The sequence below is a fragment of the Zingiber officinale genome, chromosome 4B, assembly GCF_018446385.1.
Source record: "Zingiber officinale cultivar Zhangliang chromosome 4B, Zo_v1.1, whole genome shotgun sequence".
NCBI classification, from domain to species: domain Eukaryota; kingdom Viridiplantae; phylum Streptophyta; class Magnoliopsida; order Zingiberales; family Zingiberaceae; genus Zingiber; species Zingiber officinale.
Genome location: NC_055993.1, coordinates 92,255,993 through 92,269,871, shown reverse-complemented (window position 1 = coordinate 92,269,871; position 13,879 = coordinate 92,255,993). Strand labels below are relative to the sequence as shown.

The 13,879-nt window shown below is 34.9% G+C and overlaps 2 protein-coding genes across 2 annotated transcripts; one reads left to right on the top strand and one right to left on the bottom strand.

Moving 5' to 3' along the window:
- The first annotated feature begins 985 nt into the window (after nt 1-985).
- On the top strand, nt 986-11,011 carry LOC121975531 (nudix hydrolase 2-like). Its single transcript, XM_042527237.1, has 11 exons — nt 986-1,296; nt 3,051-3,274; nt 3,917-3,982; nt 4,656-4,793; nt 5,538-5,615; nt 5,694-5,744; nt 5,836-5,870; nt 6,325-6,433; nt 7,342-7,540; nt 10,547-10,608; nt 10,695-11,011. The coding sequence occupies exons 1-9, from the start codon at nt 1,143-1,145 to the stop codon at nt 7,531-7,533; spliced, it is 1,047 nt and encodes a 348-aa protein (XP_042383171.1). The 5' UTR covers nt 986-1,142; the 3' UTR covers nt 7,534-7,540; nt 10,547-10,608; nt 10,695-11,011.
- On the bottom strand, nt 7,895-9,836 carry LOC121975530 (zinc finger protein HD1-like). The gene is made up of 2 exons (XM_042527236.1): nt 8,889-9,836; nt 7,895-8,486 (listed from the first exon to the last, which is right to left on the bottom strand). The coding sequence occupies exons 1-2, from the start codon at nt 9,573-9,575 to the stop codon at nt 8,121-8,123; spliced, it is 1,053 nt and encodes a 350-aa protein (XP_042383170.1). The 5' UTR covers nt 9,576-9,836; the 3' UTR covers nt 7,895-8,120.
- Nucleotides 11,012-13,879: the final 2,868 nt, after the last annotated feature.

The window sequence follows — 13,879 nt, the reverse complement described above, 5'->3', positions numbered from 1 at the left end:
TGAAAGAACTTTTGACTGTAAATATTTTAGTCTATATCGAATCCTAGAGGTCTAAAAATTTAATATGTGATAGTGATAATAACTAGAAAAATTCAACAATAAACATTGTATTTAAATTTTTTTTTCAAAATTTATAAATTATTTTTAAAAAATCTAATCGTACAATTTATAATCAATTTAATTTATTTATATTTTAATTATTTATTTAAATACTCATACTTATTAATTTTAATAGTTAATTATATCAGTACAATAGTAGTTGTAAATAATAACAGAGTAAATGACTTACAGTGGTATATTGGGAAAGCAAAAAAATATTTAATCCTTCTAATAGATTAATTTTGGAGATGATGGAATAGGTCCAAGAAATTTCTCATAAGTCATCGTGATAAATTCAGAAGTGAGAAATGTATCATAGCAAGACTCGAATCTGATTATCCACTGGAGGGCTAATGATTGCCCAAGGGCATGTAAAGTTATAAATGAACTAAATATTTGTGAATAAATTTAGTGTTTATCTTGATAAAAGTTTGTTTATATTTGTTCAATATATACCAGATTAATTAAATAAATAATTTTGAATAACTCATTAAATTAAACAAATAAATTTAAATATATAGGTGTTCAGCTTGTTAATATTTATGAACAATGTTCACGAATCATGTTCACTAATAAAAATTCTTATCAACATGTTAAATAAATAAAATAAAATAAATAAATAAATTTAAATTATCAAACTCAATAATTAATCAAACAAATAAAAATTTCAAATAAGTTTGAATGAAGAATTTAATAACATCTAAACGAACTAAACTCAAGTTAAACTTGAATTGAAATCCGATAATATATAAACCAATAAGTTCAAACTCATAACAAGTTAATTAAGTTAAACTTAAATAATTATACGAAAGACTTAATTCTTTTTTAAATTCACTTGATTTAATTATTTTATTAAACAAGTTGAACACCCAGCTAGCTTGTTTACGGCCTCAGGGCAAGTTCGTTTGGATTCTTAGAACATAGCTCCGGTGCTATGTTATGTCCTAATAGGGAAGCTTCGTAATTTTCCACGTCGCCTAACCTTGGCCGCGTTTCTCTCCGCTGCCGTGGAGCTCCCGCTCTCTTGCAGACCGGCTCCAGCGATGCAAAGATGTCGCCTTCCGATGCTCCAATTCGATGCGGTTGGTCTCTACTCCTCAATTACCCGATGCTTGTTCCGCTTTTCCTCGCCGGCTTCTCGCAGAACGCCCAGTTCCCTGCGGCAGCCCCTTTCTTCTCGGATTAGCTCCGCCAAAGGTCATCCCTTCCGATTTCTCACTTTGTATAGTTTCATTTCCGTGTTCGATGATGCATTTGCGTGTTTCTTGACTTTCCTACTGATTATATACCACGCCGACTCAACTAAAAGGCGACAACCTTTCTTCGCTGCCTCTTCACACAAAAGCACATCGATGACCTGAAAAAGTATGTGGCACCAAGATCACTTAATGGAATGAAAAAAAAAGGAAAAATAAAAATTAAGACACCTCTACCTGATTAGTCAACTTATTAGGTAGAATGAAAATTGCATTTGTTAATCAACTGGAAATGCATTACAAATAGTCTTAGCATATAGCAATTGAATTATTCCATTTACACTATCCGCTTGAATTGTTGTTTGAGTGCTTCTCCATGTAACATGGTGGCTATTTCTATGCATGCCATAACCAATTTTGGGCATACACATCAAATGAATAAATAAATAAAGGTTAGATAATTGTCATCAAATCTTCTCTAGAAAATGAGATGATTGTTGAGGGGTATCTGTGGTTTTTCTTTTCTTTGACCAAAAAATATGCTACCCTGGATTGATGGTAGTTCTCAGATTGAAGCAGTTGAAGAGGGAGTCTTGTGTCTCAATTGCACTGGGTTTTTTGTGGCTACTCTCAAAACCTATGTTTTTAGATAGTGCCCTTAGTAGTTGAGGAAAGGAAACTTTACTTGGGAAAAGGAAAGCACTGAGGTACATGCCCTGGAGTAAAACATGTAATTCAATAATAAAATTTAAATTCTCTCTTTATTTTATCGATCCAACACTTGGTAAAACCAAAACTCACAAAGAGAACAGGTTTAATTACAACTTAAGATGATGACAGAAGAAGAATAGAAGTCTTCGAAATGTCCTAACATTAACCTAATTTGTAAATAACTAAACTATTCACCACAAACATGGTAAATGAATAATCTACTCTTGAAAACAACTTATTCTCCTAAACAAGGATCAACTTTTGAAAACAAAAATTTAGATCTCCCTAAAATTTTCTGCATCATATCCTGTGTCTTTTATGTAATTTTCTAATATTCAATTTTTGGCTGCCAATTGTAACTTGATATTATCTTCTGCATGTGGCAAAGAAGAAAAAAATGAGGAAGCTAGAATGACTAAGAACTCTGAAGTTTTGCTTAAGAAGTATAATGTCTGTATTTCTTTTGATAATTTATTTTTTTAGCATAATTAATGATGTTGATACTGATAGTTATCAGTAATGAGATTCTTTGGTATTTTATGGACATGATTACAATAGTAGAGATTTTGATTATGCAGTGGTTTTAACTTTTATGTGTTATGTAAGTGTGTGACTTTACATCTTATACATAGGTTATATTACATGCAAATATATTGCACATATAGATCGTATAGATGATGTAATCAAATTATATATCACTTCTCCTAGGCAACACCTGAAGCTTGAGCCTGTGCCTTACAATTTACTGCCTGATGATGTAATCAAATTATATATCACTTTTCCTAGGCAACGCCTGAGGTTTGAGCCTGTGCCTTACAATTTACTGCCTCATAACCCCTAATTGCATCTATTGCCTTTCAAAACAGTGTTTGTAACTCATGCTTCTCAATTTGACTGAATCCTTGGTCGACTCGAGAAAATGTTATTGTTTTCTGTATTTATTTATTCTGCACTAAGTTCATCATTGTCTGGACTCAGTTTTTAAATATCATGAGATTCAGTTAAATCTTGATCATTTTATTGATTTTGTTGACATCCTATCAGATCTCACTGGTAGAACTGGAAGCCAACCTGTCACATGGTCTTTATTCAGTAAAAAAAATCAATCTTTTATGACTTCAGCATTTGCTACCCAAGGAGAACAAGTTGAAGTACTACATGCTACCAATGATGATCATGGAGGTGTTGTTGTTGAGGTGAAAGATCAAATGGACTCGAGAACTTACGTATCTTTGTTAAGAGCATCCTTGGAAATTTGGAGGCAACAGGTGCTCAGTTTGTGAGTTTTAAGGAGTCATTTTTCCCTCTATTCCAAATCTATATGCTTGAGAGATACGATGCTAAGCACTAAATATTGATTATTATTGTTATAATAAGAATAATTGGTAATTAATGATCTGAAATTGATCAACAACCAATTTATTTCCTTGGACTTTGTTATTTTATTATTTAATAATATTAGACCCGAATATTATTGAAACATTTTTGGATAATACATCTAAATGCAGTTTGCTGATGTAATATAAATTAGAGATGCCTAGACAGTTTGAATGAGGTAAAAGAATGCTACAAAACTCTCACTGTACAAAATTTGTTAGCCCGTGGGATGCAAATGTTTAGTGACAGAAACTGTGTCCCAGCCATGTTTTTTTAAGGAAAAGTAATTTAATTAAATTTTTAAGACTTACAAAGTACTCCTAGATCAGAAGACAAAATTTCTGGTGAACCTTGATAAATTATCAAGCTCAAAACCTTGAGCATAATGGCTCTAAAATGGAAGTGAATTCTATCTTGATCCTAAAATTAGGACTCTTGTTATTCTTTAATTGCATACAGATTCTTTTAATTATGTTTGTAGGATAAGATACATCTATGCATCTTTTACAAATAGTTTGACTTGTATTCCTCAGGAAAAGAGAGGTGTGTGGATCAAATTGCCAATTGAACTTGCAAGTCTTGTTCAACCCACTGTTGAGGTAACTATTACTAATCTACATTATGCTGCAATGCTTATAACTTATCAGACTCTATGATTGCCTTAGCTATACTCATTCTGACAAGATATGACCTTGTTATGAATTCTAGCACTTGGACGCTTCATCTGACTCCTCCACACCCGTATTAGGTATCCGATACTCAAATACCCGATATTGCAAGTGGACAGTTGATATTTCTATTGATCATGTGTAAAAAATTTCAAAAATAGTCATGTCAGACATAGATCCATATGTATGTCAGATACTCGTACCTGAGTCCTAGTAACTTAGGGTATGGGCATGCGATGTCATAAACCTAATTCCCTTGATCCCATTTTCTCACTTGATGTCATAGTATGTTGAATACTTAGATCATATTTTGTTGAATACCTGTATCCAACCTGAATAGAATAGTTGGAATGCTTTTACATGGATTATCTCTAATTGGTATTTCACGCTTCAATTTTGTCTAGTCTTTTGGTCTTGGTGTGCGCTCCTTATCTCAAAAAGCATATAGATACTAAATAGGCATAAACTCGCTACAGAATCTTCATGCAATTTGATTTATTTCTTCCAAGGCATACTTTATGTGATACTGTAAAGATGCATTATATTGTTTTTTATTTATTGTTTGTATTTTTGAAACTTGATTTAGTTGGTTGTCATGTTGCAGGAGGGATTTCGATATCACCATGCTGAGCCAAATTATTTAATGCTTGTATATTGGATACCTGCAACTCAAAATACATTACCAGTGAATGCTACACATCGTGTGGGTGTTGGTGCTTTTGTCATGAATGACAAAAGAGAAGTAAAATTCCTCTTATACCCATAACTTGCATTTCTGTTTTATAGTACCCTTGATAACATAACCAAAGGGCCATCAGATCAAAATTTTCATTGTTAGGTTACTCATTGTTTAAATTAGGGGAAAATACATAATTATCCTAAAAATTAGGAAACAGCATAATTGAAATTACCAAATTTAATATTTCATATGTTTTCTTCTTGATCTACAAATTTATGCAACTAGCGTAAGTTAAACCGGTGAACAATGACAAATTTAAGGAAACATAAGTCAAACTTTTGATGTTTAGGAAAGTCACATATCTAAATTATCTCTTGTTTCTATATTTGTTTTCTCTTCTTCTCCTTTGACTTATGCCAAAATTGTAAATAAATTTAATAAATAGAAAAATTGAAAAAGATATTTATCATTGTTCAAGTTTCAAAGCATTATATGATGTTCAAAGTTATGACACTGTTGTTGCTTATGCTCATTATATAATTTCATGTTTTACTGTGATAAAATTTCTAGATTAAAATTTCTAGGAATATATTCAAATTACTATATTTGTATATAGTTAAAATATTTGCAATTTTCCCCTTGGGTTTTGAAAAGAAATTATTCAATTATAAAATGTTAATAACAAAGTATTTTTGAATCGTTATCCTTATTGCTGTAGATTTTGCTAAGCTGTAAGCTTCTAGCATCATGTGAAGTTGTTCTTGCTATATGACCTCAACTTGATATGGATATTGCAATTTGGATAAGGTTCTTGCAGTCCAGGAAAAGAGTGGCAAGTTCCGTGGATCAGGTGTATGGAAGTTTCCTACAGGAGTAGTAGATCCAGTAGGACTTCTTAGAAAATCTACTATAATTCTCTTGTATTCTTTGCTCATTTTTATTAAGTTTTTCCTATTTCACCAGGGTGAAGATATATTTGCTGGGGCAGTAAGGGAAGTCAAAGAAGAGACAGGAGTATGCCCACCCAGAACACATTTATTGGACTTTCTTTTGATTTCAATTTCTAATGAAATAAATATGGCTAACGGTGTCCTACATTTGGCAGATTGACACTGAGTTCATTGAAGTACTTGCATTCAGGTATACTTCTAGATAAACGTGTTACACTGCAGCATTGACTTGTTTCCTTTAAACTATACTTTAATAAACTTTTGCAACTTAGATGTATTACTCATTTTTGTTTCAAGGGAGTAACAGTTCTAAGTTAATTGTCTGTTTTTTTTGCTTGTTTTCTTGCAAAAAAGCTTATTTACTTTTCTCTATGTTAAAGGTGTTTATGGAAATAGAATAGCGGTACCAGGGTCAGTGCAAGTTGGCTTAACATAAGAAAGGGCTATATCTCATCCTCTGTTAATTTTTGGAATCATATAATATTATATCACTCTAGTATGTTTTGATATTTTTAATACATGATCTTATTAGACTTTTCTAGTTTTTTCTTGTTACTTGAAGTGTGCAAAATACTTATTGAAACAAGTAATGTTTTAATCCATGGATAAAGTCAAATTCAATTTTTTTGTTCTTTAATTTCCAGGCAATGCCACAAATCTTTCTTTGACAAGTCGGATTTATTCTTCATCTGCATGTTGCACCCCATTTCATCAGATATCAAGAAGCAAGATTCAGAGGTTGAGGCTGCTGAGGTAATACAATTGAGGTCTTGTGGGTTAACATGCGAATAGAAGGAAATGCGTAATCATACTTTCTGATCTAATTGAAATTAGTATATGTACATTATTTTGAAAGAGAAATAGTAAATTGATCCTTCTCTTCCATGTTTTTGGTGTATTTTAGTGACATTTTTTAAAAGATCTGGCAATATTTTCACAGATATCACAAGATTTTTTTCTGGTCAAACTTGTACCGATTCCTATGGAAAAAAATGGCGCTTCACAATCCATGATTCTCTTTAGTTGAGAAAAAAGTAAATGTAATGAAAAGGAAATGGAAGCTTTAAAATTTGTTTGAAGATGTTGCAACCTCTATTGAACTCTGCATTGTACCGTGATTCAAATTAGATATATTTCAATTGCCTGGTGACTAATTGAGAACTTAATTCATTCAAGTCAGACTTGGTGTATTTCAGCATTTCCCACTTAACTACAATAACTTTTTTGATAATTCGGCACTGCCAGATTTTCGTTTAATTACAATTATTGAATTTGATAGCATAAAACATCTATATTATATCTTTAGCAATTTTAACTGTCATGGAATTATGAATCAATAGGCGTGAATTATCTTATTCACACTTAATTCTGACAAAATTGTAACAAGAAGAAGTACAATAACAACAACACAAATATGATGCTACAAGAATCTTTGCAAATGAAAAGATGTTTTCACAGGTGCCATCATTCCATTCTTGAATTCATCAGCTCAGACACCATGCTGATTTGGTGTGTGTAAATTTATATTTATGAATATCTATCAACAAAAAGGAAGGATGTTCAGTAAACAATTTGTCCATATGTCTGTTTCGTCTGTGCAAATTTGAAGCTACTATTCGTTTTCTCAATGCCATTTAAATGTTTTCCATGATCTTATGCAGTGGATACCAATTGAACAGTTTGCGGCACAACCTTTCGTGGAGAAGCACGAGCTTTTAAGACATATTATTGATCTCGGCTTGGCCAAGTTTCAAAAAGGTTACGCTGGTTTTTCACCCATTTGTATAAAGTCAGCATTCACCAGCAGGCAGAGCTCCCTCTATTTAAATAAGAGGGACCTGAACCAACCATGATGACCTGGTAGCAACTCTGAGACTCTCTATCCTGTTTATGATGATTAAATTGGATAATAATTAGTTGCAATTGTTCCAGTTTATCGATTCCATCTATGAATAGTACATTTTTTATGCCATTAAATACCGCTTGTGGTAAATAGGTTGTGAAAAAGCAATATTTTCTTGAACTCGCAAAATTTCCATCAACTGGTTTGGTGCTGCAAAGTAGTAGGAAAAATATAGACTTATATTAATTTTTGATAGAATATCAAGTTGATTTGGAACTTCTATTAAGACCAATGTAAAGAACATATAGATAGTATATATTTTTTTAGAAATTGATTTTCAGCTTGCTAAAAGGTGAGAAAGCCAAACACTATAAAAAAAAAACATTTTCTAGAAGTCAAATAATTGCACATGGTTCAGAAACTAGTGTTAGCTAGAATCTAATATGATACTTCTAATGATACACTAAAAGCAGGCTTATAGATACATATAACTAACTATCTCTGTCTTGCAATATCTTGCTTACAGTTGGCTAGTACTACTAACTGGACTCTTCTACTAATTTTAGCAAACACACATGAAATTCTCTCCTTCAAGCACTAGAAAGAAGGCACAATGCCATAGCTTCCATCTGACGATGGCACCGGAGTAGAGAACATCTGTTCCATTTCAAGTTCTGCATCTGACTGTTTGGCGAAACGTCCCTTGATTCTTGGTCTCATCTCGGCATATGTCTTCCTCAACTCATACCTTATGGTCTTCTCGAATTTTCTAGTCCTCCGCTTCTCTCTATATTTCAGCACTTTGGCCTCCCTGTCCATGGGAAACTGAGATCCCATTCGTGGTAGGGGAGGGCATGGGAGCAGCTTGATCTGTCCCTTTGAGTTAACAAAGCGGTGTGCGTTTGGGATATCGGTTATCCTGGTGCACGGTGCAATACTCGCATCCATGGATGTGAAGGACACCTGAGAATGAGCTTTTAGAATTGCAACATCAAAAGAGGGTTCTATTGTATCCAACACAATTATGTTTAAAGTCAAACTGTAGCAATTTGAATTTCAATGATCTTTCAGGTAAACTTTAAGCACATACTCTAAATTCTGATCTACATCATCTACTAAAGAGAGTTTCAGGTGTTCTCCACTCTTTGCAGTATGATTGAACTTAACCTCACTTCTTTCAGGTGTTCTTAAGAACAGAGTGAAATCCTGACAATCCTTTTTAGTTGATCGAAACACAGAAAAACTTAAGATCATGTAGTCGTTACTTACCATGAAGAAGGAAACAAGAATATGTGAAAACATACCCATGATTCCGTCTTTCCAGTAAGATGATGATATCCACTATAACTTGACAGAATGACTCACGGTGTGGCTGGAGGAATTGGCAGTGTAGCTGAAACCAGCAGTGGAATTCGAGACCTCATACTCCATCTCTTGCTTCTGAAACTGTTGCGTCTCTAAGCAAAGAGACGAAGGAACTACGCCTTCACTCTGTTGCTGATGGAGTTGTTGTTCCTCTTGATTGTGGATCTCGTTACAAGCGTTGTTGTTGTAGCCGACGAGATCCAAGTATTCATCTATCTGATCGCTACTGAAGAAGGCTCCACGGTTGTCGCAATTCTCGGTATTGATCAGTAGCCATGACTCCGCCTCATCCTCCTCGGAGTTGTGGCGGTGTAGCTCCTCAGTCGGATAGAGGAAAGTGGTTCCGGCGGTGGCGGGGAGGGGGATGGGGAGGATGGGGACGCGCTGGTGGCGGCGGGCGAGCGGGTTGGCGGAGTGGACCTCGGCGTCGCAGGCGACGCAGAGAGCCGCGGCGTCGGCGCGGCAGGCGAGTGCCGCCGGCGCGACCTCGCACGCCTCGCACACCCACACGCGCTCATGCCGCGACGCCACGCGGTTCGCCCCGTGCACCCGCGCGTCGCACCCGCCGCACAGGAACGCCGCGTCCGCCCGGCAGTACACCGCGCTCGGCGCCGTCCGGCACGCGTCGCACGCCCGCGCCATCCCGCCGCCCTCGTACTTGGGCACGCTGCCGAAGCCGGCCATCATCGAGCGGGAACCACAGCGGAGACACGGTGCGCGCTTCCGATCGCCGTAATCATGCAACCCCCCGTGCACGTGCGAGAAGACACTTGGAGTTGGGTTGCATTATTTGGCGGCGGCCTTCGCCTCCTAATAAGTGATGATAGAGGAGCCAGAGAATCTAGCAAACGACACGTGGCGAAAAGTGTGAGAGAGACGGTCGGCCTTGTGAATGGTCGAAACCCAAGGCGGGCCGATGGGCTTTAGGCTTTTGGAATCAACGGTTGCGTAGAGGATTTGCGATTCCAAACAAAGCGGCAGCCAATGAGTGAGTCAACGATAGAGTGAGAGTGTTGACTTACTCTTCCCATCTACGGCTCTACCTCCTTCAAGGCTGATCAAATTATAATTAAAAAAAAAAGAATATTATCTCCATGGCTTTATGCCATGGAAGACAAGTGGGGAAAAAAAGAGAAAAAGAGGATTCCAAAAGGGTGGGGGTTTTTGGTCATTATCGCAATGCTAGTAACCTTGAGAGCAAATGCTTGAGGCAGTGGATAAAGAAGATACAACGACCTTCGAAAAATCTATCAGCAACGTAGATAAAGCCATGACACCGGAAAAAATATCTATCCAGATCATTGCACTTTCTTAGACAAAAGTCGTATCCTCTTTAAGTGATTCCAACTCCATCAAACACCAAATTAGTTGGAGATCACGCGATTAGCATAGGTTTAGTGTTTTTTTTTTTGAACTGTCTGAGTTCTTTACTTTGTGTTTCTCTCAGAAACCTTCTTGGAAGAAGACTTTCGAGTGATTTACATCCTAAAGTTTTGCCTTCTTTGATCTCAAGATCTCATTGAGAGATGGTTCTTGTAGTGATTGGAATTGTACCTCCTCCATGCTAGAAGAAACATAACAAAAGAGCTACACCTTGCAATTAACACTGACTTCTTAAATTTTAACTAGAGAAATCACAGATTCCATGAACTTTGCAGGCATCTCGCAAGATGATGAGATTGACGTCTCAGAATAGATATCGTGATGGCGAATGGAATAGGTATTTAGAAACTCTAACTAAACATTAGATGACCTTACTAAATATGTATGTTTCAGTTGTTGCTGAAAATGCCCTTCTTTCTTCAGGTTTGTCTCAGTCGCTGCAGAACATGTGCAGAGTGTAAATTCTACAACAGATATGCTGAAAAAACAAACACAACTTAAAAACACCACTCGCTATGGTGGTTCTTCTCGTCGATCTTTAGCAACTTTAAGTAACTTCAAAGAGCCTGTCAAATAGCAACACATTGGTTAGCTAAGACAATTACATAGGGCAGATGAATAACTGAAAGTACAGAGAAAAAGGTTCATCTCAAGTTGAGTCTTTGAGTTTGAAACTGAATGCGACAAGGTTTGCTGCGGTCAAACCAACAAAATATAAGCGGTTTTCATGGTTCGGTCTAGTTTCGATGCTTTGGTTGAGATGGGGTCCTCCAACACACCCATGTTCCAAGTATTGAGAACTGCAAGGCTAGTTCCTACACCAAGGACTGACATCAGGGTAAAAATAATTGGTACCAAGTTATAAAGAAACAACAAACACAAAGCACACAAAAATTCCTCAGTAGCTGTCTATTCCTACTCAGCATAGCAAACTAAATTGAAGTAACTTCAAAAGAGCTACCAAATAGATACACTCAAAAAAGCACAACCTTTTTCTTCCTACACTTATATAAATATATGTAGCTCTTTGTGCGGCCAGTAAGAGGAGGGGGGCAATTGCCCTATAAAATTTTTTTTAATACTTTCTTTTATTTTCTTGTTTAGCAAAGACGAACACACATTAAGTAGTTAGAAAAATAAACATAAATTAAAGAATAAGAGGTAGAAGATTTACTTAATTTATAATCGGAGAGGTTGTTAATCTAAGACAAAGTAAGATCACTAAATGACTTTTGATTGAGGGCGGAGTAGCTTCTTACGGACATTAAAGGCTCATAAAAGAAACTACATAATAAGAAAATGACCGTCTCAGTGTTCTGATGAATCTCGAACCCCAAACCTCTTTTTATAGTTTCATTGGTCGAAGTGATCGTTTGTTAACGTGGTGGATCTCGGGTGCCTAAACCGTCGTCTCAATCCATTTCGCAACGGCTGAGTGATAAGCCATTTATCCACTCCTGGGCGCCTGGACTAGTCCGATTGCTCGAATCGCTGCTGATGTGGTCCCAAAGGTGATCTGTAGCGATGAGACGCTTGTTCGGCAACAAGACAGTCCGAGCGTCGGAACCCTCTCCAGGCCCAAGTAGTTCGAGCTCTTGGACAAGGTCAACTCAAAGTTGACTTTATCCGGCTTCGATTCCAATCGCTTGGGTGATTTTTCGACCATTCAGACTTAAGCTCACCCGAACCTAACTCCGAGCTTCTCCTCGAGTAGTCTTCTACTACGATTTCTCATCCCTCGGAAGCGTCGTGCACTTCCTTCTCATTCGCCGGTATATTCTTCTGCAGCACCTCGTCCCTCGGATGCACCGAACCCGTCGACTCGCTTCCCATGCCACCTTTCTTACTAGCTGCGTCTTCCGCTTGATTTTTTTATATTCCCAAGTTCCTATACACTTAAACACAAGGATCAAAGCATAACAAGACCTAACTTGACTTGGTTGATCATATCAAAACCAATCCGGGGTACTTATAATCTCCTATTTTTTTATATGCATCAATCCAAGTTAAGTTAGGATTAATCAAAATAAAAAAAGTAATTATTGTAATAATACAATAATTTGGCAATTATTACCAGTAAGATATTTAAATTAAGTATAAGTAAAATATTGAAAATTATCTCCCCTTAACCCTTAAATTTTTCTCTCCTTTTGATTACATTAAAAAAAAAAAAAATAAGGGTTAATTTTAGAAAAAAAATTGAAGAAATTTTCTAAGTTTGATTAAACAATACCTAAATTTGAGAAACAACTTCAAAAATTATTTTTGAATATCTAAATTTCTAATAATGAAAGACTAGATTCATCAAAAATAATTTAAAAATTATTTTTCAGTTTTGAAAAATATTAAAAAAAAATTCAACATAAACAGAGAGGTCAAAATAAAAAAAGGATATTTATTTTGATCAATTATTTAAACAGAAATACAAATTTTCTAAATTAATTACTTTAAAATAGGATCTGGTAGTTAAAAATCAGGATATTTTTTTGAATATTAGAAAATGTCATGCTTATCTATAGAAAAATTAAAATTTTCAAATATAATGTTTAGATAATTTTTAATTATAAGAGCATTATTTTTGATAAATAATTCAAAATAAATTAAATAATGGTAAAAAAATAGTGAAAATTTTTCCTGAGAATTTAATATTTTATCATAGAAAAATAATTTTTTATAAAAATAACTTCCAATGTTTTTTTAAAATTTAAAATATGATTTTTGCTAAGAAATTTACAATAAATTATTTAATGGTAAAAAATTCTGAAATTTTCTACTAATAAGTAACAAATTTCTTCTTCCCAGAAAAAAATTAAATCTAATTAATTTTAAATAGAAGGGATATGAAATAATTTATTTGTTAATTAGAAGACAATTTTAAGCATATTAAGGTAAATTAGAATTAAAACATGCATAAAAATTAATTTAGTCAAGTTAAATATGTTTTAGGAACTCAAAATAAGTTCCTATGTATTGGATTTATCAAAAGTTTTTTAGTATATAATTTTTAATTATTTTTTTAATTTGACCCTTGTAAAATAGAAAATACTAATTTAGCCCTTAAAATATTTTAGAATTGTGATCATTTAAACATACATAGTCCTTTTTCAATTTTTTTGGTTGATTTTTAATTTTTCATTCTCATCCTTAAGTTTGTTAAAATTTTCCTATAGGCATTCATATTCTTCCTTTGATTTTAGATATTTAGATCTAGTTTTACACAAAGATCTACTTAGCATTTGAATACACTCATACAGTTGATCTGGAGGAAGCTTACATACCTGACTTACCATATCACATTCGTCGATAGACACTCCCCCTTCATCAATGCTCTTTTCAAAAGTGACTTCGTCTTCGGGTAGGTATTCGACTACTAATACTGTGTCGATGATCTCTTCGATCTCGAATTCCTTTGATGACGAGGTGATGTCCATTGAAAAGTCGGATGATGAAGTGATGCCCATTGAAGAGTTAGATTCTTCTTTTCTTGGTTCTTCATGGAGTTTCAAAAACTTTTCCCAAAGTTCTTTTGGACATTTGTAGGTGTCGATTCTTCCGAGTTCTTAAGCAGGTAGCACACTCAGAAGATGGAACTCAACCTTACTATTTTA

Excerpts from the sequence above, each read along its gene's own strand:
- LOC121975531 (XM_042527237.1), top strand. The coding sequence starts at position 1,143 with ATGCAAAGATGTCGCCTTCCGATGCTCCAATTCGATGCGGTTGGTCTC. Across the intron at positions 1,297-3,050 it reads TCGGATTAGCTCCGCCAAAG|ATCTCACTGGTAGAACTGGA; the intron begins GTCATCCCTTCC and ends ACATCCTATCAG. Across the intron at positions 5,745-5,835 it reads AAGTCAAAGAAGAGACAGGA|ATTGACACTGAGTTCATTGA; the intron begins GTATGCCCACCC and ends TACATTTGGCAG.
- LOC121975530 (XM_042527236.1), bottom strand. The coding sequence starts at position 9,575 with ATGATGGCCGGCTTCGGCAGCGTGCCCAAGTACGAGGGCGGCGGGATG. Across the intron at positions 8,487-8,888 it reads CCAATTCCTCCAGCCACACC|GTGTCCTTCACATCCATGGA; the intron begins GTGAGTCATTCT and ends GCTCATTCTCAG.